The following is a 24,453-nucleotide window of genomic DNA, read 5'->3' on the forward strand; positions in this document are numbered from 1 at the left end:
CCTGCCCCTGCCTGGACGGGCCAGCCCGGTGCTGGGTCCCTGCCGGGCCCCAGGGTGGACCTGAGGAGCCCTCAGAAGCAGCGCCTCTCTGTCACGGTCGGTCACACGGGAGCACCGGAGGGCTACTCCCGGGGACACTTTGCTCTGTCCGCCGGGGGCTGCACACCTCGGGGCTGGGGAGCCGTGCGGCTCCGGGTGGGGGCGATGGCCCCCAGGTCCCGACACCTCTATTCAGAATCGGGGGGCGGGGGGGGGGACCGAGCCCAGGCCTCCAGATGGTAGGAAGTCCATGTTTGTGGGGCATTTTCACCAGCACACAGGACTGTAAAAACTGCAACAGGAATCTAATGAAAGAGGACCTGATTTGCATGTTCAGAAATTATATTTACCTTTTACCCAAAATTGAAATAACATAACTAATCTTAGTGTGCTGTATACAGGGCCTCTCTAACTATACTTGCTTGTTCTTACTTTTTTCCAAATTTTTTTATTGTGTTAAAATATAATAACATAAAATTTACAATTTTAACCATTTCTAAGTGCACAGTTCAGTGGTATTCCATGCTTGCTTAAAATGGACACTTATTCAATACAAATACAAATAGTAACAAAGTAAAACAAAATGGTTTCTCCTTGAAGAAGAAAAAAATAATTCTGATATATGCTAATAAAATATGCTGAATTCAAGACACTGTTAAATATCAATATTCAAGACGAAAGGTTACAATCGAATTTCTTTGCACAGAAACTACAGAACTATGCTTTTCTCAAGTAGCCGGAATCTTTCTGAAGGGTTACTTCAATGAACATACATCTGAAAGCTGTAAGATTTAACTAAGAGCAGAGTGGATAGGTTCTGAGAAGAACACCGGAAGTCATTCACTTGGAAGCAAGCAGAAGCCCACCTGCACACACCACCACGAGCCAGACCCTAAAACAAAGCGGCGCGGTGAGTCACCAGGGAATTGTGGGTCATTTCACTGACCCCTCAGAGCTTCCTGGGGGACTCCAGGAAACATAAATATGGATCCTTAAGTCACGTGCCACTCGAAATAATCACAGCACGTACCACTTTAAGTTGTCTGCTAAAACTTTTCACTATTTCTGTGGCTAAATTTTGGGGGAAAATTAGATGAGGAACAATGGGAGAATAACTTGTCTCCAGTAACAAAATTTCTGTAGGAAAAGATAAAAGTATAAAACTGATGCAGTGTTTCTATGGAAACTGCAGTAACAAAGGCATTTCTCAGGTCTGAAATATAAATGGTGTGTGAGGGCAGAAGGGGAGGGGCTGCCGGGGAACTCTAAGGGATCCGAATCACCTCCGAGCCGCCCACTCGGGCTAAGATGATGAGTTCTGATGCTGATCACCAAGTTAACAGCTGCCTTGAGGATTATTTGCTTTTCTTTTGTGTTATAACCTCATCGCAATTTCCATATTCTTTCTAAACAACAGATTTAAGTGGCACAATATGATATTATTATTCCATTAAGATAACTATTTGCAGCATCTTCTGTGATGCACCGGCAAACAAAATGAGCAGCCGAGATGCACTCAGACAAACGGGTCTCTGGTTATAAGGGAGGCCAGATGAAAGGCCGCGTGGGACCCAGGCGTGAGTCCGTCCTGAACTGGGGGCGCCGACTGTATTTAACCAGAAGACACAGCTTTTCTGACGATGGAGGAGGAGAGAACGACCTGCCCACATGGGTAACAGGAGACCACGGCCGTCCGCAGTGCCGTGAACGCCACACGCAGCCCCGCCCGCCGTCACCGGGAGACGGACAGAGGGTGGCCCTGCCACACGCCCACATGAACGCCAAACGCAGCCCCGTCCCGCTGTCACCGGGAGATGGACAGAGGGCGGCGCGGCGCTGCCCTGCCACACACCCACGTGAATGCCACACGCAGCCCCGTCCCGCCGTCACCGGGAGATGGACAGAGGGCGGCGCGGCGCTGCCCTGCCACACGCCCACGTGAATGCCACACGCAGCCCCGTCCCGCTGTCACCGGGAGATGGACAGAGGGCGGCGCGGCGCTGCCCTGCCACACGCCCACGTGGACGCTCCCAAGGACACGGCCTGGGCCTGACCCAGAGGAGGCTCGGAACGCCGAACAGAGTCCGAGAAGGCCTGAGCCGCCCAATGCTGCATTTGGCTCAGATGAAAATCTCAGACACGGGGTTTTCGCTTCAGTACGAAAAACGACATTCTGACTGCGGAGGCAGCCCCGTTCCCAAGGCCCCTCTACAGAAGGGGCGCACCAACACCACCTGACCCCCTGCAAACGCAGGGCCAGCACTGCACGGCCAGGGGGGCCTCTGAGTAACCGGGGCACGATTACATTATCTCAAGTTGTTATAAAACTAGGCTGAGGCGCAAACTGAAGCCTCGCCTCTGACCACCCGACTCCCTTCAATGACCCACATCTAAGTGGACTCAGCCCCCTGTCCCTGCCCGATGACCCCCACTGCACCCATTCCTGGGGGCGCCTGCCTGTTCCCACCCCCTGCGGACTCTGTCCTCTGGCCAAGCCGGTCCTGCCAGTTTGACCCGTGGGCAGCGTCCGGTTTCTGAGCCTGCGCCGGGCCAAGGTGGCCAGGGCCTTCCAGCACGATCCTCCGGGAGAAGACCACTGCAAATTTCTGTGAAACTGAGGTGCTGGCCACACTGAATTAAATGTAAGGTACTCTTGGGTGTGACACACCCACAAAGCACAGCATTTCTGTTGCAAAAGGCAGGCTAGATTCCTGGGTAAGACTGGGCTGCCGTCAGAGGTCATGTGAGCAGTCCAAAATGTCAGTGCTGACGGCCTTTTCTCTTATGCTCCTATGCACGTGTCTGCAACCCATGAAACTGACATGGCCTATGTGTATTTCTCTTAATTTAGTAACACATTAATCTTCTTCCCACAGGGCACATTCAGCTCTCGGCTGTCTGAGTCATGAAACTGCTGGGCCCTAACAACGCTACGGGCAGAAACCCTTTCCTGCCAGTTTATGCTTCTTCATTCTTCAAATTGGCATCAGGACAAATCTTAGAAACAAACTTGTTACTTACAACAGGGTCAGCTACAATTGCTTAATCTGTAACAGAAATTTAAATTAAAAATATCGTAAAAGACAGAGTACTACTCCAGTGTGCTGAGGTCCGCCACAGTATGACGCATAAAAATCAACAGTGAGCGCGCCTTTAGGGAGAACCAGTTTCAAAGCTGCAGTGTATGAAGAATGACCAGAGGAAGAAAACCTCATAAAGAATTCACAACACGCGAACAAGCTATGCCACGATCACGTGGCAGTCTAAGTGCTTTCCGGTACGCTCCGTAGACCAGGCAACCCGCGGGCCTCGCCGTGGCAGGAGGGGCCGGGCGGTCCCCGACCCCACCCACACTCAGCGCCCAGCCACACGGCAAAGCAGCACTTCCGCCCAGCTGGCTTCAGAAACAAGGTTCTCTTCCAGGGGTCTTCCCAAGTTTGGGGAAAGAACAGGTTGCTCACTCAGGAGTCAGAGTAAGTCTTTCCAAGTTCAGTATGAATGGAATCAAAACTCCCATATTCTTTACTGCAAACCTTCAGAAAAAAATGATAGGAAATAGGACAGTTTTTCTTCATAATACCTTAGATTTTGACAATTTATTCATCTGTATGCCTGTAAATCACATTTCAAAAACTATTCATAAAAATATATTACTTCTCCAAAGCACAGGAGGAAATTTCATTAGGTTTCCAAGTACCTGGGAGACAGACTGATAAATACGCTTGTCTGCACTTGCTGGGAAGTCAAAATGTAAATACATTGTTCTGTCCTCTTGACCTAAAATTCTGCCTTTTCAGATACGAAAGAAATTAACCAAGTGAAGCTGTCTGGTGAAAAGGATCTTGTCATGAATTCCTGCATTAGGGTGATTTTATTTGAAGCCTAGAGGAAGTATAATGGCCTTTGAATTGCAAGGTTCCAGGTGGCTTTGCTGAGAATGGCATGTGGGGATCGGGAGAGTCCCGGCACACACACTGGTCAAGGGTAAAGTGCACACGGCAGTCTCCAGAGCTCGGAGAATGTTTACACTTAGAGGCAATTACCGATTGCTCACTGAACAAATAAAAGAAACAAGGAACAAAGCTTGTTACTAAGGATCTGGGAACTACTGAGACCGAGGTGGGGAATCCCATCAAGACGGACATGTCCATCCCACTTAAATTAAAAATTTCCATTTCTAAAGCCATCTCATGAACCAATATTTAAAAGTGGGCCCGGAAAGTCTGTATCTCTCATTTCCAGATGGATGGAGATTAACCGGCCCTCCAGAGAATGCACTTGCAGGTCAAATCCAGACTGTTTGGGAAGCTTATATCGACCAAATGCCCTTTTAAAACCCTTAAAGAATTTCCAGGCCCAGCTGAGTCACTCGGTTAGAGCATCGTCCCGCTACTCTAAGGGTGCGGGTTTGATCCCCAATCGGGGCACACACAAGAACTAACCACTGATGCATGAATGAGTGGAACAACAAATTGATGTTTCTTTATCTCACTCTTTCTCTCTCAAATCAATCAATTTTTAAAAATTAAAAAAAGAAAAAGAACAAGGGTTTCCAGTGAGCTGGGTTTCCCCCACAGCTGAAGTGATCAGTTCACGCAGACACACAGCGACGGTAGCAGCAACGCCTACACTTAAATCACGTGGCTGTGACTGTATCATTTACTCACCCTCCCAGGAGTATCTGTGGCTGGCTGGATTCGTGCGTGACACCAAACACATCAGGAATTAAGTCACCGTTGAAGCTGCAAGAGAACACCAAGCAGCTATTTTACCAAACTCTGATGTGGTGGCCCCCGGGAGCCAGCGCAGACATCACGGGACTTAGCAGCCTCTGCTGTGGTCGATGGCATGTCAGCAGAAGTGCTATGGCACTTCCAGGTGCAGCGGGGGACGTCTGTACCAGGACCCTCCGGCCCCCTCGCCGTGTGTCCCACAGCCAGCTGCCCAGACGGGGAGGCCACTGGCAGCCCTGCTCTGCGCGACGGCCCAGAGCACAGCCTACCGCTGACCCGCATGGGATGTGCGGGGTGGCCAGAAATGAGCTTTGGTTCTAACCTGCCGGGGCTGTCTGTGACCTCCGCGTGATCTAGCCCAGCCCTGAGGGATAAGGGGACACCACTTATTTCAGAATCATGACCCAGCTTGTTTAGTTAGATGGTCTTGGGAGAAATAACCCGGCAAGTACCCCTGGCTGGCATAACAGTTCAAACTAGCCCTGAACACAGCGACGATGACAAACACCCGGCTCAGTGCCCTTACGATGCGTCCCGGGATGTGCAGGCTCCCGACGGCCACTGACCCATCGCTGCTATGACCGAGGCTTTAATAACCACAAAGGACAAGAATGTGGCCCCCGAAGGACCTCTACCCCATTACAAAAATCCTGGAAGTTGTATTAATTTTATGCTGGTAAGAGTCTATGTTGAGGAAATAAATGATAACACTCTGGAAAAACTGTAAAAAAAGCACAATTTCCCCTTAATACAGAAATCTGTGTAAATTGCCTGAGAAAACCTTGTACCTTTGATATTAGTCAGTTAAGCACTAACAGTTTTACCCCAAAACAGTTTTCTTCGCTCTCTGATCGCTGACATGGGTAAAAGCAATGCAGATCCATAACAGGCACATTCAAAGCTACCGAAACACAAATAAAACACAAAGCTCTTCTTCTTGCCAAAACACTGAATTGCTTTTGCTCTTTCCTCCACCACGGCCAATAAGTGCCATATAATCAAGGGTACGGGCCCTGTCGGCTTTCAAGGGGGATGGATTTAGTGTCCACACTACGCTGCCAAGTGGTTTTTATGCAGAAGATTTTATCTTACGTTTGTCAGTTTAAAATTACTCAAAGGGAAGCAAGCACATACTTACTCCATAATTAGAGGTTCATCTTGAAAAGTCCTGTTGAGTATGGTCATATTATTAGGGTCTGCAAAGAAAGCAAATATATAAACGACAGGCATTTGTATTATTTCTGGTGTCTACCCTCAGGGAAGAATATTCTTTCATTCCTTTCAAGATTCACCTCTAACGAATCCCAACCATTACCGCTAGCGACACGCTGCAAATCTAACGCAAAAGGACGCCAGGTCGGCACGGAGGAGAGCCCGGGCGCGTGCGCTGCAAACGCAGGCCAGCCCTGCGGGAACCTCCATCCGAGCCTTCGCTCTCACAACCCCGCCCGGGGGGCCTCCCCCACACATGATTCGGCAGGAGAGCGGCTGCCCACGCGGGTCCCTCGGTGGAGGAGACGACCCCGCAGAATCGGACAGGCGTGCTTTCTGCGCGGCCCTTCTCTAGGCCCCTGGTGACCGAGGAGATCTGAGTCATCTCTTAGGCCCTTGTGGACCGAAGCACCGCGATCACTGTCTACAGCCCCAATGGGACAGAAAACACAGCGCTGGCCGCTGCGCCCCGCCCTGACGTCTGCCTCCGCGAACGAGGCTGTTTACAGGGGTGCAGTAACCGGCCTTTCTGGGGAGACCTGGAGGTGAGCGGGTGGGCACGGCAGATGGGCTCCCGGCTCCGCTCCCCCCGTGGGCCCTGCCCCTGAGGCTCGGAGTGACGCGCGGGCCTTCCCCTCGGACACGCCAGGAGTTCCGGGAGGCACGGGTGCGGGGCGGCGGTGGCCCCGCGGCGTCTGCCCGCTGAACTGTGAGTCTCAGAGGCGGGCGCAGGGCGCGGTTGGCGGGGCGCATGGCGTTCCGGCAGCTGCTGTGCCGATGGCCACGCTCTGACAGTGAAAGGCAATAGCTTCCTCAAGGCCCGGGATCGTTCCAGAAAGTTCACCCCAGAGTCTGTTCTTCTGTAAGCCATCAAAACCCTTTAATAAATCTCTCTCTTCCTTAAGCTAGCCGGACTGAACTTTGTTTTCTGGAATTGACCTCAGGCCATGTCTCGGTCGAAAATGACAAATCAGAAAGTGGACTTCTAAGTAAGATTTCTACAATGACATGCAATAACTGCATTTTTTAAAAAACTGACTTCAGAACAAAATTTTTGTTACTTTAGAATACCAGGCACATTTTTCCTTTACCGTCCAATGACAAATATTAAACACTCCTAAAACCAACCCACCTAACGTGTGATTTTGTCCCCAGAAGATAACAGCTCCGAGTTCGCTGCTGGCATGATTTCTGGGCAGGTAAGTCAGGAGGACGTCCATCTGCGAGTCCCCATCATAGTCCCCGGGGACGACGCCTGTGACCAAGGCACTGTGATTCCTACAAGAAACGAGCCGTGAGGACGTCAGTCACAGCCTCACGGGGAAGGACAGCTCAGTACCCGTGCCACACCAAACCAGCGTTGGCGCAGCAGTGACAACCTCACGGGACTGGCTGCGTCGCTCTCTCCTCAGTGTCCTATCACCCTGCGTGGGGGAGGCCCCTCACTCATTTTATTAGTTAAAAGATACTTTAAAAATACTTAAGTTTGGACTTTAATGCAGATTTGAGATAAACAGTAAACACGAAATAATCATTTTACTTCTGAAAGCTACCAAGATTCACAATGGAAACTAAGTTCCTTTTACCAAAACTGGCAATACAGTATTGCAACGTGCATACCTCATTTTATATTTTTAATAAAAAAGTTCTACAATTATTTACATTGAACTTGAAAATGTAACATTCTGAAGTCTTTTCATGATGTGTGTGAGTGAGCCAAGTATAAACCCAGGCTTTAATCCAATTTCTAGTTAATTCTACTTAGAGAAAATAGCAAGACAGCCAGTTTCCAAACAGACTGTGGGTAATTACTTTCTGCACGTCACCAGAATCTGTCCGTCTATACAGTGGAAATAAGGAAAAGACTGCAGAGGCCGTGAGGAAGCGCCACCCAGTAACAGCTTTATTGTGCTGCATCTACTTACGCCGTCCCAGACACTGTAACGAGAGCGCAATAGCTACATATCATCGGACAATTTAATTTTCATGACCTAAAACAGGTATTTCTCTCGTGGAACAGATCGGGACGCTGATGTTTAGAACAACCGAGTAGCTCCAGTGTTAAATGGAATAGCTGGGACTCGAACCCAGTGTGCTGGCCCCGAAAACCGTCCCCGCTACAACAAAGCACTTCTGGTTGTGCTGGTTTCCTCGAAGAATTCCAGCCGCGCTTTAACCTGCCCGTGGAAAATGCTGCTGTTTAAAAATGATGATGTCCCAGGCACACACGCTCCTACGTAGCCAACTGCATCCGACATGTACATGTCTGCGTGGGCATGTGTTTGTGTACGCGTGTGCAGTGACACGGACTGCATGTACTTGCCAGGACCACTCGTCCAAACAGTTCATGACGTGGTGGCAGAAAGTGCCCTGCAGCGGACAGGAACGCTGACAGGGGCTGAGATGGGGGCGCAGACACAAAGGGCCCGGCCCACGGGGGCCGCTCAGGGGCCTGGCAGGCAAGGAGACTGTCAGCTCAAGGGTCTGGAGAAAAAGGCTCAGGAAGGAGAGCTCTTCGCCCCCAGAGCCCCGCGGCTCCGACTCTGGAGCCACCAGAAATAGTAGGGGGCACGCGTTAGGCACAAGGCTGAGGACCGTTGAACTGAAGGCCTGCAGGGGGAACGGATGTCCCTTCTTCTGTCCCTAAGCAAGATAAGAACCAAGCAGTTCATTTCTGGGATGTTTCAGGAGTCAGAGCTTTAAGTTATGGCCGAGGGCAAGGTTTCGGCCTTAAGCTAATGATGGGGAGTTATAGGAAGTCTACAGAAGGGGCAGTTTGACTCCTGCCCCCTATTCCTGGGAGGCCAATCAGCCAAGAACACACCCGCAGGGCAAGACACACAGTTTCTAAATTAGCTTTTCAGTGCCAGACTCTTCACTATGAATAGACATCCTGCCTTTTTAAGAAAATTGTGAATATTCGAGAGCCCCAAAAAAACAGCAATAAGAAATCTGAAGAAAACAGATAATACAGAGAACAAAAGAAAACATCAAAACGACACTTTGAAACACAAGGTAGTCTGTCCCTAACAGAAACACACCAAAGAACACCGCGGGAGGAGAAAAAACCCAACAGCAGAACAAAGGGAACTTTGAAGACGGAGGATTATGACAGCGGATGTGACAGCTGATGCGACAAACCCAACAGAAGAATTAAGGTAACAGCGAGAACACCCCCTGGAAAGGAAGCTAAAACAAAAGGACAAAAACACAGGTAAAATAAAGGAATAAAGGAGGACACACACAGTCCAATAACCAACTGACAGGAATTCCTTGAAAGAAGAAACAAAAAATTACCAAAGAAATAATGAAAAACCTTTCAGAAAGTCCCCAAGGACAGAAGCCTCCTGCCTGAAGGGGCCCCACAAATGCCCAGTGTAATAAATGAAAAAGAATCCACAGCAGGACAAACTGTCATGAAACTTCAGAGCAAAGGGAAGACAGAGAGACCCTAATCGCTCCCAAAAGCTGAAATCAGACAAGTCACGCTTGAAGGGTTAGGAGAGAGGGGAACACGAAATACTAAAGCAGCGAGCAGGGGGGCTGGAAGACGAGGCAAGCGGGGTGTCGGGGGAGCAGGAAAGGTTTCGGACGGACGGAGGGACGCGCCAGCCTCCTTCCCCAGGCACTGCCCGCAGGACGCGCTCCAGTGGCGGGAGTGAGGATGCGGAGGGCGAATGGCACAGGGTCCGGGAACCGGGATCCGACAAAGACCGCCAAGGCGCCCCCACGCAGTGTGACCACGCAGAAGGCCTAGAGGAGGCCGGGGGGCCGGGGTGGTGGCGCAGAGGGCTCGGTGCGGAGACCTGGCAGGCATGGGGGCCGCTGCAAAGACAAGGACATGTCCACGGAGCACTGGAAATGCATTTTGTAAAAAGCCATCTTGGCCCCAGCTAGTGTGGCTCAGTGGATTGAGCGCCGGCCTGCGAACCGAAGTGTCGTGGGTTCGATTCCCTGTCAGGGCACAGGCCTGGGTTGCGGGCCAGGTCCCCGGTTGGGGGCTTGTGAGAGGCAACCACACACTGATGTTTCTCTCCCTCCCTCTAAAAATAAATAAATAAAATCTTTTAAAAAAATTAAAAGGGCCGTCCTATACTCCAGGAGGGGAAACTACCGGACTGAAATTCTGCAGGCGGCTTGGTTCTGTGGTGCACAGGCTCCACGTGGTCCGCATGGAAACCACGGTTACAGATTTAACTGAAAACGGAAGATAAGTGTGTGGTGATTATTTAAGGATGGAAAACCCTTACCTGTGCCAACAAAAAGTCCTATAGCTGAAAATGATAACTCAGTTACAGTTAAATAAGTATTTGTCAAATATGGAAATAAACAGCAGAAGAAACAGCTAAAAGTTTTATAAGTGTTTTTTCACTTATAAAAGAAAAAGGAAAATGGGGGAGGAAAAGAGTGAAGAAGAGTTATTTTTAGTTTTAAAAACATTCTACATAAATTGAAAACAAGAGTTTCAAAACTTTAAAAGTACAGTAAGTCCTCACTTAACATCACCGACAGGGCCTTTGACTTGAAGTGAAACAACATATAATGGAACCGATTTTATCACAGGCTGATATAAACAAGAACCAAGTTCCTGTGGCATTTCATCAACGTCATAATGAAACAACATAGAACAACACATATTATCCAGGGACCTGATGTATATAAAACAATTAATTGGGATTTAAAAAAGAACTCAGTGGAACCCAAGGCCTTTATAACCCATAAATTTCCTTAACTTTCAGTCTCCCAAGAATAATTGTTTCTCGCCTATGATAAAGTTTCTTGGACGTAACATTTACCAATTCTGTTCCCTTCTCACTGCAAGCATGCTCCAGTACTCAGGAGCACTTCTCCAGAGGGATAAGTTCCGTTTATTCACTTACAACTTTCCTCTCAATGTTCTAACTCAAGGTCATTTTGTGTTACATATTTACAATTGAATACTGTAAAGTCTGAGCACTCGTTAGCCATACGGGGGCTGATTTTTTTTAATGGACAGATAATATAGAGGAGAAGGGACAGAGAAAGAGAAGGAGAGAAACAACAATGTGAGAGAAACACTGATCGGTTCCCTCCCACACGCGCCCTGAGTGGGTACCGCATCCGCAACCCAGGTATGTGCCCCGACCAGGAATCGAACTGGTGACCTTCTGCTTTGTGGGATGATGCCCAACCAACTGGTCCACACCGGTTAGGGTGAAAACTTTTTTCAAAAACGTGTCCTAAGTGACCTTTTACCTTTCCAGGTACTAATTCATCTTGCACGTGGCTAACAAGTAAATCAACGTAAAATACTTTTTCCATCATCTCTCCTTTCAGCAAGGACCTGTGATGATGTCCCACTTCTCATGGGACTGCGTCCAAACGCATTCTGATATTGGTGAAGGCTCCCAGCCTGCCCGGACCGCACCCTCCGGGTCCCCGGCTCCCAGCAGGTCAGCCGTTCCAGCTCCTCTTCACGACGTGCTGCTCTGACTGCCACCTCCTGATAACGCCGAGTCCCCAGTTTGAAAGCCCTCACCTAAGTTTTACTGACGGCCAGGCTGAAGTCCCACAGCTACCTAGAAATGGCCATTTTAGCCTGCACTGGCTCCTCTTCCTCCCCGGAACCAGCCAGCACTCAGTCCTTGTTTCCTGTAGCTTGGAAAGCACGCTGGCTCAGCGTTTAGGGCGGTCACTGTGCTTTCCGCAATGCCAGTCGTATAAGAGAACGTTTATTTGAACATTTAAATGTATCCCAATGTGAGTTCCTTCAAAATTGACCTAAAAACTCACCCCCTACGAGTCAATAAACAAAGGAAAAACCAGAAGAGAGGGCACCGGCCTTTTCCCCGTGTAAAGGGCCCTCTCGCACAAACACGGCGGACCTGGTAAGTCTGTGAGTGGGCCGCACACTCGGGAGGAGGAGCAGACTATCCTCAATCCACACGCTCAAGAAAGCATGTCAGACCGCAAGGAGCGATGGGTGATTGCAGACCCAGATCCATTCATTTTGTTTCCTTTTGAAGAAAATCATTTGTATACTTTGTTAAACTTTGTTACCTTCAGTGTTTTTCCAAACAATTACATCCCACTCAGACCTCCTAATTAGGGGCTTTGTGTCAACACCAGTCGGGGAAGATTGATTTAGAAGATTAACTACTTAACTACTGCATGTCCCTTATTACACAAACAAATAGGCATGTACTTACTTCAAGGATACCTTTACTTTGGGTTTAAAATAGGGTGCGTTCTGGTCTGCCAAAAAGACGATTAAATCATTTCCTAAAAGAAGCAAATGTATGATATTAGAATAATGGTCCCTGGTAGGACATCCAACCAGTGTTTACAAGAATTTTCCAGGCACTGTTCTCACTGGGAAAACTTTTATTTTACCCCAGTTCATTAGCCCTCTCAAGGTCAGTCCTACGTGCTCACGGAATGGAGATTCCTAGCAGTACATCACAAATTCTGCATTCAGAGGAAGGATGGACGTGGAAAATGTAGCTGGTCAAGAAAACTTGAAGCCAATGGCTTCTGCCATAAGTCAAACTGGTTGACTTAAAAGAACCATAGAAAGAACCCACCTTGTAACTCTGTGTCAAGCCTCGTCTTCCCCAAACCTAACAACGGAGACCCTTATTAAGGCTGTTATCAGATGCATCCTGCTAAGGACACGGGAACTCCTATGGCAGGTATCTGACTAATAAGAACACAATTCCGTATTTAAGCAGAAAAGGCTGAACCCTGCAAGACCCGCCTGTGGCTCGACGGAACCTTCCCCTAGGCCGATGCATCCTTGGAACTCAGCGAGCATTCAGTGGAGCAGAACCTTAGAACCGTTCAATCCAGCACGAGCCCCCTTTAGCGCTGAAAGAAGTCTCTGCACCCTGTCTGTAGCTACAGGTTTGGAAGGGTGCACCCTTTTCGCAACATACGGAGTCATACAAAGACAGGGACGCTATCCAGGGTCCACAGGAGGCTTTGGGGTCGACCCTGAGAAACCTTGGCCAGGATCCTAGCGGTCAAGCTCTGAATAAGCACTTCACCACTTTCTTCGTGGCCCTGACCTTAAACAGTACCTGGCTCTGTGGGTTCTCAAGAACGCCAAGACCCTCTAACGCCCATCGTCAGCATCAGGATTTAAACAAACAAACACCGCCACTGTTTAGGGCTGGTTAAAGCAAGGAACGCCCAAGAACCTCAAGTTGGGGTAACTGACGCAGAAACATGGGACTAGGTAGTGACCAGAGCAAGGACGGGCCAGCTGCACACACAAGACAACTCGGCTCAGGAGCGGGGGATCTGCAGCCCGAGGGCCTCCTCCAGGGGTTTATCAGCGGCCCGGCCGGTGCAGGACGCTCGGGTGAGCTGCGGAGTTTGGGGTGCTTGGGGGGGGGGCACGGGAGCTCCCTAGAAACCTGGGACCCTGACAAATGGGGGGGGGCTGGATGAGGTCCATGCGGAGGCAGGGAGAAGAAACTGTCAAGACGCCCCGTTTCCCGTTCCCTAAAGGGGACGAGCTGGGAGAGGGAGAGCAGGACGGAACGAACGCGGGGGCCCTGGGTGGGAACGTGCCCACGGAGGCTCCCGGGACCCAGGAAGGGCTCTGGAAGGCGGGGGTGCCGCGGGAGGAGGCGGGTGCACGGGGGAAGGCCGCGGGCTTCTCAGGAGGACACCGGAGTGTTCCCGGGGCTTTGGGGGTGCATCGCGCTCCGGGGGGCCAGGCCAGGACCTGGGGGGCAAGGACGGAGGAGCCCGCCCAGCTGCCCAGCAGGCTGGAGATAAAGGGCGAGAGCGCCAGCGCAGGCAGAGAGGGGCCCAGCCGTCCGGGCCACGGGGCGGGGGACCCCGGGAGGGGCGCAGGGACACGGACGCGGCGAGGGTCGGGCAGGCACTGACTTTCCCGCAGCACGAAGAGGTCCGTCTGCTTGTCGGAGTTGAGGTCTCCGAAGGCCGCCAGGGTGCCCCAGGCCTCGGCCCCGAAGAGCTCGGCCGTGACGTTGTGCAGCGCCCGAGCCGGGACCGGCCCGACCCCCAGCAGCGCGAGCCCCGCCAGCAGCGGCGCCAGCAGCGCCCAGCAGCCCGGCAGCCGGCCCGCCGCCGCCATGGCCGCTCCTGGCCCCGCCCCCCGGCCGCGCCGCGCTTGACGGCAGCCGGAAAGCACCGCCGCCACCGCCGCCCCCCGCCGCCGCCCCGCGCCCGCGCCCGCGCCCGCGCCCCGCCCCGCCGCCGCCCCGCCGGCCGCCCCTCTGACGGGCGCCCCTCTGATGGCCGCGGCGGAGGCCGGGGCCGGGCGGGCAGAGGCCCCCGCGCGCACTTCCGGCCGGCGCTTCCCGACAGTGTCGCGCGGGGGGGCGGGGCCAGCCGGCGGGGCTGACAGGGGCCGCGGGGAAGGGGGGGGCCCAGGCGGCTGCCGGGCGCGATGGCGGGGGCGGCGGGGCGCATGGCCGAAGTGAGCTGGACGGTCCTGGAGCGGAGAGCCCGGGCCAAGCGCTCAGGTTTGGCGGAGCTGGGGCGCCCCTGCCCCCGAGCGGCCTGGGCGGGGGGCAGCGGGGGCCTGGAGTGAACCGGTGCCCGAGCGTGGCCCCTTAGAAAGCAGTCGGCGGGCCGGCCTTCCGCCCGATGTCCCCCCGACCCTAGAAGTGAGGGGGTGGCCCCGACGTTACCCCGTACGTGTCCCCCCATAAAGTAGCCGCGACACCGACTTCGCCCGGAGGCTTCCTGCTTAGAAACCGGGCGGCGGCCACGTCCCCGCCAACGGTGTGCCCTTCCGAGGGCCCCTCCCCGGCGGTCGGCGGGCTTCGCTGTCGGCGAGGACGAGGGTCTGTGCTCGGTGCCTTACTTCGTACCCCGTGTCCCTTCCTCTCAAACTCAGCCCCAGCCAGTTAGCTTGGTGGCAGAATTTGAGGGGGACATGGCTCAGGCCACGAAGGGGGTCACGTGGAGCACAGTCAGGGCTCAGAGGGGTCCCTCCCTAGGCAGGGGGCCCCCAGGGCGCCTCGTTCCCAGGCGGGGCTCGAACCCGGGGCCCCCGAGGCCCGCGACGCCGCGCTGCAGCCCCAACGGCTCAAGTGTCCTGAGCTGGCTCCTGCAAACTGCAAAGTCACGCCTTGGACGTTGGCACCTGTGGCTGTCGCTGCCCCGCGGGCCGGACCCAGATGTCCCGCCGCCCGGCGGCCGCGCGGCCCTGAGCTGCGACTGTGCCCATAAACGGCGATGCCCGGCCCCGGCCGAGAGTCGTCCCCGCTGGAGGGCTGATGTCGCCCTGTGTCACAGCTGGGAGATGCTCTGTCGCTGTTGCTACTTGGAGAACAAAGGCACAGCCCTAGGAAAGCTAATCGGCATTAGCATCGATATTCAGAGGGAAGAAAAACGCATTTTTTTCTCAGCTAATATTAATACTTCCCATTATGGTTTGGGCTGTTCCCATCTAAGGTCTCCGTTGTCCGTTGTCACTCTTGCCTTTTTTTTTTTTTTAATTTGAAGAAATTATCTAATTCTATAAGTCACACAAAAGAAATTCACCCAATGCCAATTCCATTCTGTTTTTAAACCTTAAAAGAGCTCTGTACTTATCAGGGTAACCCCAAACAATCCAGAAAGTAGGAGACAGGTTCTCACAACGCAGCCCTTCGTATACTTGAGTCGGTGCAGTTACTTGGATAGTCACATACAGTTTTGTTTCCCCTTCTCCTTAAAATCTTTGTTTCATATTGAAGGGTTGAGTTGACCACTCACCATGGATGTGTCTGGGTTATAAAGAATTATTGGATTGATAATATCTGGTCACAGAGGGTCATCTGGTTTTTTTACAGGGAGCTGAGCTCTGCCCTCAAAATATGTTTCAAAAGCATGTCTCCTTCCCCTTAAGAAGCACACGGGGCTTATTTCCTTCTCTAGTTTTTATTTCCTCCGAAGTGCATGTCATAACAGTACGCTTTGGAAACCTACCTCCTCTTTCTTAACTGAGAAAAAAAATTCCAATTTTATTTAAATATTGTTGACTGCAGTCACTTAAATTCAGTTTCATGTGCTAAGTAGTTTAGCCCACAGTGTAAATGTTGGATGTTCTTATATGTTTACATCATACCAGTAAAAAGAGATACCGTGGGAAGTCATTACTCCAAATTAGCTGAGGTTTCAGATTCTTCTAACTCTGCAGTATACACTATAAAGTTTCTTGAGCGAATCATTGACGTCCTACGTCATTAAAAACAACCTACCTGATTCTTGTTACTTTTAGAAGAATATATAAACTGAGCTTTGTCTGAAACGGGGACTAAGCTGACTCTCACAGAGACGTTACTGTGGAGTTCCGAGCATTGTTACATACGCGGAGCAGCATAATCACCTCGCTGCTCAGGAGAGAATGATGCTCTCAGGGAACGTTTGATAGGTGGATGTTATGCATTTCTGCCTAATTTACCTAAGCAACGGTAACTTACCAACGCAAAGCCCATTTTCAAGGCATAAAAAGAAAATAAGATTATAATGAACCTTGATTATTGCCTGTGTTGCACACTGCATCATGTTAATAACTGCTCACACTGCTTTCAATTAATCTAATGCCGATTGCTTCTAACCTTCACTAAACAGTTGTGAAAACCGCTGTAGTTTAGCCTGCGACGCTTAGGATTAGAGCCCGCAGTTTGAAATGGCCGGCTCCGCTGACACGGTCCTCTCTCCTCCACCAGCTTTCTTAAGGTCTGGTAAGTGCGGAGACCCCCACAGGGGTCGGTTTTAAATACTTTGGTTTCTGGTTGGTTGTCACCAAATGATACATGTTGATTTTGTTCCCCGTTGGTGGGCCTGAGCCTGGCCACCGTTGTTCTGCTCTGGTGAGGCTCGAGTTTGCACCATGTGCAATGCTATCTGTCATGTTGTGGTGGCCGTGTGGGCGTGGGAAGTGACAGCTGAGCCTCAGTTGTCAAATGGGGACACAGAAAGCTGCTTAAATCGTTTTTGTCTTCTTGCATAATGGAAATAACTTGGGATCTTGGGTCAGTGTCCCCATTATTTAGTCTTAATCAGCTCCCTGTGAAGCAGGTGCTTCTGTACATTTTCATAGATGGGAGGGAAGCTCACTTGGCAAAGAGATGAAGCAACTTGCCCCGGATCCTGGCCTTGTTTCCAAGCCAGGCGATGCGCCTTCCGGCCCGTGGCGTCCTGGTGTGAGGGCTGCGGGGACACTGGCGCAGTGGCTCTTAGACTGTTGTACTGGTGAGACCCTTGCACCCTGGATGGAAGCTGTGGAATTGCCCCTCAGAGGAGTTCCCGGCTTTTGGAAACTAACTGCAGGAGGTTCAGGCACCCAGGAAGGACCACGCGCGGATTCCCTTTGGAACCCAGGCCTTTGGAGGGACCCAGTCCCACCTTCAAGAAGAAAAGGCCTTTGTTAAGTGGCCATGGAGGCGAAACAAAGGCCGGAGTCTAGGGCTTCTCTCTATAGGTCGTGACCCGTCTCGGGCCATTTAGACCGCCGGCGTGTGAACTCTGGGGAAGCCTGCTGGCACGGGGCTGCTTGTCCCCAGGCCCCTTACGCAGAACGGTCAGGCCTCGGGGCCCATGAACATACAGGTCAGTGTGAGCGGAGAGGAGCCAGCCCAGCAGGGAAGGGGACTTTCCTCTTGGTCTCTCCATAGCCACTTATTTCCATGTATATTTCGAGTCCCGTTTGGGCAAGATGGAGGGGACAGTTCTTAAAGGAAATAGCTCAGGGAAGACTCACGAACGGGAGGTGACAAAGCTTCTCCTTTAAGGGATGAAAATGCTTCTTGTAACCAGCTGTCATCAGCTAAGTGACCGCACAGTCCATGTTTCTGACTTAACCTTGAACTAAGGGAATGAGGAGGCACGTTCCTTTGGCCTGTGCGTGCGCTTCCTCCAAGCAGCCGGGCAGGGCTGGGTGTGCCTGCAGCGCCGGCGGGGCCGCTTGGCGGTTGTGGGGAACCAGGGTGCTGACGACCCGCCTTCCTGCATCAGAGCCCCGAAAACTTCAGCACCTCAGCGGTGCTTCAAGGCTGCCCCGCGTTTGAAGGCGCGTACGGGAGGGTTTTCCAGCACCATGTTATTAAGTTGCAGTAGACTGTGCCAAGAAACAAACTAGAAAAACACCAAGCTTCACTGTTGGAAGCCATTTTCAAGACTGATTTCTTATAAATGACTTGCAATATTTATACTTTTTGGAGGTTCCTCTGATCAAAACTTAGTAGCGACTCTAAAGAAATACTGAGACCTTTTATCTGTTAAACTAGATTCTCAGAGGGGTTGGCATTTTTGGTTTGCGTACTAATTTAGAAACACTGCATTCGTGTCAGGGACGATTCTTCTCCCTGTTGCAGTTCCTGGGCCGCCATCATTGAGGGAGGGTGTTCAATGCGGCCATTTCGTTTAACAGTCGTTCTGAAGCAGCTGAGTTTTCCCCGGTGCTCTGGGCTGGCAACCGTTCAATGTGGCCAAAAATGCAAGCTCGTGTCTTGCTTTCGAAAACTGGTTCCCAGCCTGCCTAGGTTATTGTGTGTACTGTAATCCTCTTTATTCCTTCTGGGTCTGCGTCTGCGAGTGTGCCTCTGTCTCTGCTCTCTCTTGAAGTCAGCGTGCGCCCTGCATTTCTGCGTGCGAGCTGGGGTTGTGCCCTGACTGCTCAGGGGTCGGTGCGTGCTGTGGGTGAATGTGACTTCTCTTGTTTCGACTGCTTAGACCCAGAGAAAGGTCTGGATGTCCAGGCCTGCCTGCCTGCCTGCCTGCCTTCTTTCCTTTCTTCCTTTTGTTCTTTCTTTTTTAATTAAAATTTTTTAAAAAATCTCAATTACAGTTGACAGACAACGTTATAGTAGCTCCGCGTGTACCACATAGTGATCAGTCATTTATAGGCTTTAGGAAGCAACCACCCTGGTAGACTAGCGCTCCTTGGATGTTCGGGTTTTCCTTTAAAGAACCTTGGCGTGAAACGTGCAAGGACTGGACAGGCCCCTCCACAACCGAGGGAAGTGCGTTGCTATGGGAGGAGCGCAGCGCCCGGCACCTCGGGTCGCTCTGACTCGCCTGGCTCCGACATTGTGCAGCACTTGGCCCAGCGAGCTGCTGTGCGGGAGCTGTCCTGCCTGCGTGACCCATCGGCTATTTTGTAGCAATTGGCATTTTTATTTTTATTCTTAGATGATAACTTAAAAGTTACTCTTTCTAGAGAATAAGAGGTACAAACTTTCAGTTATAAAATAAATGAGTCACGGGAATACACGTACAACATGGAGAGAAGAGTCAATAATGTGGTAGGAACTTTGCAGAGTGCCAGTCGGACTAGACTTACTGTGGCCGTCTCGTCCTAAGGCCTATACGGGTCAAGTCACTGTGATGTACGCCTGAAACCGAGTTAATAAGGTATGTCCACTCGAGAAGCGAGCCACTGACGTGAGGTCTTCGCGAGGACGCAGGCTCCGGCAGAGCCACTGCCCCAGGGCTGCCGCCTCCCTCTTCTGCCTCGGCCCGGCGCCCAGCCGCCCACGCAGAGGCGCCGTGGTGTCAGCGGGACCTCTGCCGTCAGCGCGCGCGTCGCCCGTGGGAGCAGATGGGGCGCTGCAGGGGCTCCCGCGCTTTTGCGGGCCACGTCTCCGTCTCTCTCCCGGACGCCCCCCTAGGCCTCGGCTGCGGATGCGCCGCCTCTCGGGCTGGTCCCTCCTCCGATTCCCCTGCGGGTGGTTTTTCCGAAGCGAAGAGCTGGGCTGTGACGCCCCCGCTCGCCGCCGCGCCCTGCGGGACAGGGACTTGGGGCAGGAGGGGGCGGGCGTGTGGGGGCGCTGGGAAGGCCGGCGGGCCGCGGGTGGGCCGGCTCAGTGCTGTACGTCTGGGCAGGCGGCTTCACGGGCCGGGGGGCGGCGGGAAGCCCGGGGAGACCAAGGAGGGGGGGCGCGCCCCGTCGGGCGTTACGCCACACTGGTGCGCCCACAAGTACGTCTACTTTAAAATGACCACCTTGGAAATCTTTAAACACTTTTGTTTGGAATTACTTTAGGCACTGGCAGAGAGTACCACCGTATTTTTCGCTCCATAAGACGTGCTTTTTTCCCTCCAAAAGTAGGGGGAGATGTCTGTGCGTCTTACGGGGCGAGTATTGCGTCTCATACCGTGATGTGTGTGACCTCACCTGTCAGCGGTGGGGCACCTGTTAGGAGAGGAAGTGGCGGGCCCACGCGAACCCCCTGGGGATGCTCACGTGTCCCCTTTCCTGCTGAACCTCAGGGCGTCCGGTCAGTACGAAGACAGCGAAGAAAGTGATATCGGTGGTTGTGGGCACCTGAGGTTCTTAGATTCTGACACGAGCGATGATGAGTGCTTGGGGCTCCCAGGAAACTGGACGAGCCCTGAACCTTCAAGTCTCTCCTCGTGTGTTAGTGACAGTGAGGACGGTTCTTAATCCCGCCGTTGACTGCTGGTCCCTTTACATGGTTGAAATATGATTGTTATGTATTATGACATGTTTTATACACCATATGGTTCAGAATATTTTTTTTCTTGTTTTCTTCCTGTAAACTGAGGCGCGTCTTATGGTCGGGTGCGCCTTATAGTGCGAAAAATATGGTAATCCTTTCTGTTGATATTCTTTCTGCTTTGATGGAATTTTTTTTCGTTAAAATTGAGCCCTTTTAAAGTTGGCTGCTCTAAGCTTGATGATTTTAGACCTTTACCTCTTGTTTGTATTAAACATCTTCTAAATGGTCTTCAAAATAGAAGTATTCAAAATAAGAGCTGTTTTCTTAATTTACGTATTTTTGAGGGTAATTATCTTTGCTTTGTAGAACCTTTCTATGAATTTTTATCTGCTGTTTCTGTCAGTTCAGAGATCCTTGTGTTTGCTTATGTTATCTTGTTTTCATGGAAATAACATAGTGAAGCTCAATTAATTTTTATACCCACTTAATCCCAATTCTCGATGGGCTTGTAGCTTTGATAATTATCATTTGTTCAATAACCACAAAGATAAAAAAAGCCTAGCAGGATGTAAAGTTAATTATTATAATTTAAAAGAGTAAAAACTATTTTAGGACTAGACCTTTCACTGGACTGTCTCCTGCTTTACTACACTACGTAGTCCTGATATTGGTACGTAAGACCTGCACCCAACGGAAACCTTTCCTCGGTCTTATTTACTCTACCTGGCACGTGTCTCTGGACTGTCCCCTCCCCTCCGCACCCCTGCCGGCACTACCGTAGCTGAGGCACGAGCTGAGCGGGGTAACCGAGAGGACTCGGTGCGCCTGCGGCTTGCCGCTTCCCCGGCGGTCCTTGCCTCCTGCAGTCTGGGTCACGCAACGCCCTTCCCCGGGCCCCCCGGGGCTCTCCGTTTCCCGTCCCGAGGATGACAGCAGCCCTGGACCAGGATGTTCGGCACCCTCCCCGTGAGACTTGCGGCCCCTTCCCAGCCCTCTGCTGCCGTGCGCTCCCCCGGTGCAGCTCCCCGACGCGACACCGCCCCCCGGGCTTCTGCCCCGTGATCGCGAGGTTCCCTCGTGTGACTGGCTTTTCCCTGAACACTTGGGGCTCTTCCTTCACCTTTCATTCCGCTCCGGTGACCGCTCTCCTGTGCGTATTTTCTGAGAAGCCCTTCCTCTGCACCCCGGTTTCCACTAGTCCTCTGCCGGGCCCTGCGGCCCTTCCTCCACGCGGCTTTTAGCTCTGCTGTCAGATAAGTCTAGGGCCACCCTTTCCTGGGCTTTGCAGTCCTTCAGGTCAGAGACTGGAGCCGCTTAGCTTTGAACCAGGAGCCTGGATACAGGGCTGGGCGCCGGGGAGTTAAAGGGGAAGGAGGTCGCGAATCACGCTAAAAGCAATGACTGCAGTTTTGGTACAGAATGAACTTTCCAGAACTCTGTGCTGCCTAGTCATTTTACCTTTTTATTTGGTAAACAAAATTTGGTGAATTTATTTTCCAACTCTTATTGAATAAGGACATTTTCATAATAAATATGTTTCCTTTGCTGGTCAAGTCCAAAAAAGTTCAGCGTTCAAATTCAAAAAAGACATAGAATAAGTGAAACAACAGTCGCCTTAGTGGGTAGTAACTTTATGACTCAGTGAGGGCGCCCTGGGTGTCGTCTTCACCGTGGACACTCTCTGCAGGGCCAGACGAGGGGCTCCGACCGCCTTCGCCCCCCGCTGAGCCCTTCCGCAGTCTGGGGCACCGGTGTCTGCTTTTCCTGGCGGGAATGGGAAAAATCATGTAGGTTATTCACCTGTGCTGTTGTCAAAATGTAAGTCATCAGGAGCAGTTCCTTTTTTCACACAGAGAGAAGGTTTAAGAGGCCTCGTCTGTCACAGTACAGACTTTACCTAAGGTACCAAGAGATTTGAGCGTGGCATTAAATTTCAGAAATACGGTAAGGAGGGAGAGTAAAATGGTAGACTTTGGAACGGAGTGGGGAGGAATTAGCTTCTTCAGTCTTGCCATTCAGAGTGAGTTGAAATTTATCGGAATAAGAAATGATGTGACATCCATTTCCGTGCAAGTCCTGGACGCCCGGCTGAATAGCACCCTGGGGGGAGACTCTGTTTTCACGCGAGGCCTCTTTTGAGCAGAGCTTGGTCGTCACCCTGTGTCTACCTTATGGAAGGGGCTCTTGCTGTTCCTGTGCGTGCCGTCGTCTTGAGCCAATGGGAGAGCAAGTGAAATCCTAGGCCGAGAGCAGGCGCGCCCGCGTGCGGCGCTGTGGACGAGGGGCGGGGCCTACCAGCGTCGCTGGGCAGAGCTGAGTATCGGGGGGAACTGTTGTTAGAGCAGTGTTTCCGAGTTGCTGGTGTGGAAGCATATATTGCTGTGAATCTGTATTATTTTCATTTAAGGAATAAAATTCTTCAGAGAAGACCTGAAATGATAACTTTATACTCATCTTTCATTTTTTCCTAAAACAACAAAAGCCCCCAAACATACCTCCGTGTATAAAGTCTTGGCTCTCGCTCTTGCTAGCAGTACGACCTCGGGTAACCCGACCTCAGCCGCTCTCATCTGTGACGAGAGAATAATAGCAGTACCTCCTACGTAACCAGGTTACAAGGAGGAAGCGCATTCGGGCGCATAACGCGCTCCACGCGGCGCTGCACACGTGGTAACCGCTCAAACGGTGTCAGCTGCTTTTATGACGAGCTGGGAATAATGGGACGGTTCTGCTCTTCACCTTTCGCATCTTTTGAGCTACAAGTACTTACATGTTTACATTCCCATTTACATGTTTATATTGTCTAGCTGGTTGCGTGTTGACAGCTCCCGTTAAGAATGGTGTTCTGGGTATACTGTAAATTATATTAGGAGTAAGCAATGTCCTTCTCTAAGACATAGAGGCCAAAATAATGAATGTAAAAAAAAAAAAAAATCAGACCTCTGAAGAGGGGCTCAGGAGATGTTGTCTATTCTGTAAACCGAGGGGCTTAGAGCAGACGCTTATTCATGCTCCTTTCAGCTTTAAAAGGTTGTGGGTCTTGACCACCGACTGTCAGGTGGTCAAGGGAGAGTATCGAACCTGGCCTGGGGGACGTTAAGGCAGACCTTGCAAGGTGGGGAACCGGTTGGGATTGGACAGAGTTGATGACCTGGCAGCTTTGGGTTGGCTGGTACAGTGACTCAACGTCTCGGTGAACAGGATGGCAGTCTTGATATTAAGCTCTTTTGGCTGGTTCATGCGCTCACCTTCTGGGGTTGTAGAGCTGGGTTTTCCTAAGAGGACAACGCCTTTTACGTGATGGAGTGACCATCTCTCTAGATACCAGATCCCCTTAACATGCAGGACTAAGCAGGTCTGGGACGGGGCCCGGGAGCCTGCGGTCCGATCCCGCTCCCCGGCGAGGCCTCTGCTGCGGCGGACGGACTGCGCCCTGAGGAGGAGACGTCCGACTGTCTCTCTGCTGGTCCTTGGTAGCAGCCTCGTCTCTCTGCGCCCATATTCTAGACTCCAGCTCTCAGGCTCTGACGTAAGCGTCCTCATGTTCCCAGCTGTGAGCTTAGTCTCTGGGTAACTGTGTCGCTACTGGCATCCCTGGTTTACGAGGGCACGGCCCCCGATCCAGTGTGTGACCTGCGCTCTTTCCGATGTGGCTCCCTGACCCCGCTTGCTGGTCTGCTCCAGGCTTTGACCCCTGGTGGGTGTACCTGCCCCGGACCCCTTTGCTCTGGGAGCCTTGCACGTGGGCCGGCGGGGCAGGGCTGCCGCTGGGGGCCCGTTGCTGTCCTCTCATAGCACGGGCTCCACTGTCCCACGGGGGTCACTGGAAGTGACTGCTGTCATTCGCGTCCCCTTCTGTCCCTCACCGAACGTGAGCTCCGTGACTGCCTGGGGCCTCCATGTCCAGAGGGCCATGGCGCCTGCATCCCAGGGCACAGCTCTGCTTCAGGGTGTAACTGCCGCCCAAGCTTTCAGGGAGTTGTCCAGCCCGTTGAATGGAAATGAGAGGCACCAGAAGTTAAGCTGACTTGGTTCGCCCAGTCCAATTTATTTTCCACGAG

The 24,453-nt window shown here is 51.8% G+C and overlaps 2 protein-coding genes across 3 annotated transcripts in view; one reads left to right on the forward strand and one right to left on the reverse strand.

The window, feature by feature from the left end:
• The window catches only part of ITFG1 (integrin alpha FG-GAP repeat containing 1), a 78,306-nt gene extending 64,229 nt beyond the window's left edge, over positions 1-14,077 (reverse strand). For both annotated transcript variants that reach the window (XM_090259541.1, XM_090259540.1), the window contains exons 1-5: positions 13,863-14,077; positions 12,173-12,245; positions 7,117-7,262; positions 5,911-5,968; positions 4,707-4,781 (exon numbers count right to left, since the gene is read on the reverse strand). In XM_090259541.1, coding sequence (XP_090115667.1) covers positions 4,707-4,781; positions 5,911-5,968; positions 7,117-7,262; positions 12,173-12,245; positions 13,863-14,070 — 560 coding nt within the window. In that variant the 5' untranslated portion in view covers positions 14,071-14,077. The remainder of the gene's footprint in view (positions 1-4,706; positions 4,782-5,910; positions 5,969-7,116; positions 7,263-12,172; positions 12,246-13,862) is intronic.
• Positions 14,078-14,372: 295 nt separating this feature from the next.
• Positions 14,373-24,453, forward strand: part of PHKB (phosphorylase kinase regulatory subunit beta) — an 81,654-nt gene continuing 71,573 nt past the window's right edge. Inside the window, exon 1 of the mRNA XM_090261252.1 lies at positions 14,373-14,461. Within this exon, the coding sequence (XP_090117378.1) occupies positions 14,386-14,461 (76 nt within the window). The 5' untranslated portion in view covers positions 14,373-14,385. The remainder of the gene's footprint in view (positions 14,462-24,453) is intronic.

This window comes from Furipterus horrens, unplaced genomic scaffold (genome assembly GCF_987537825.1).
Source record: "Furipterus horrens unplaced genomic scaffold, mFurHor1.1.pri manual_scaffold_13, whole genome shotgun sequence".
Lineage (NCBI taxonomy): Eukaryota > Metazoa > Chordata > Mammalia > Chiroptera > Furipteridae > Furipterus > Furipterus horrens.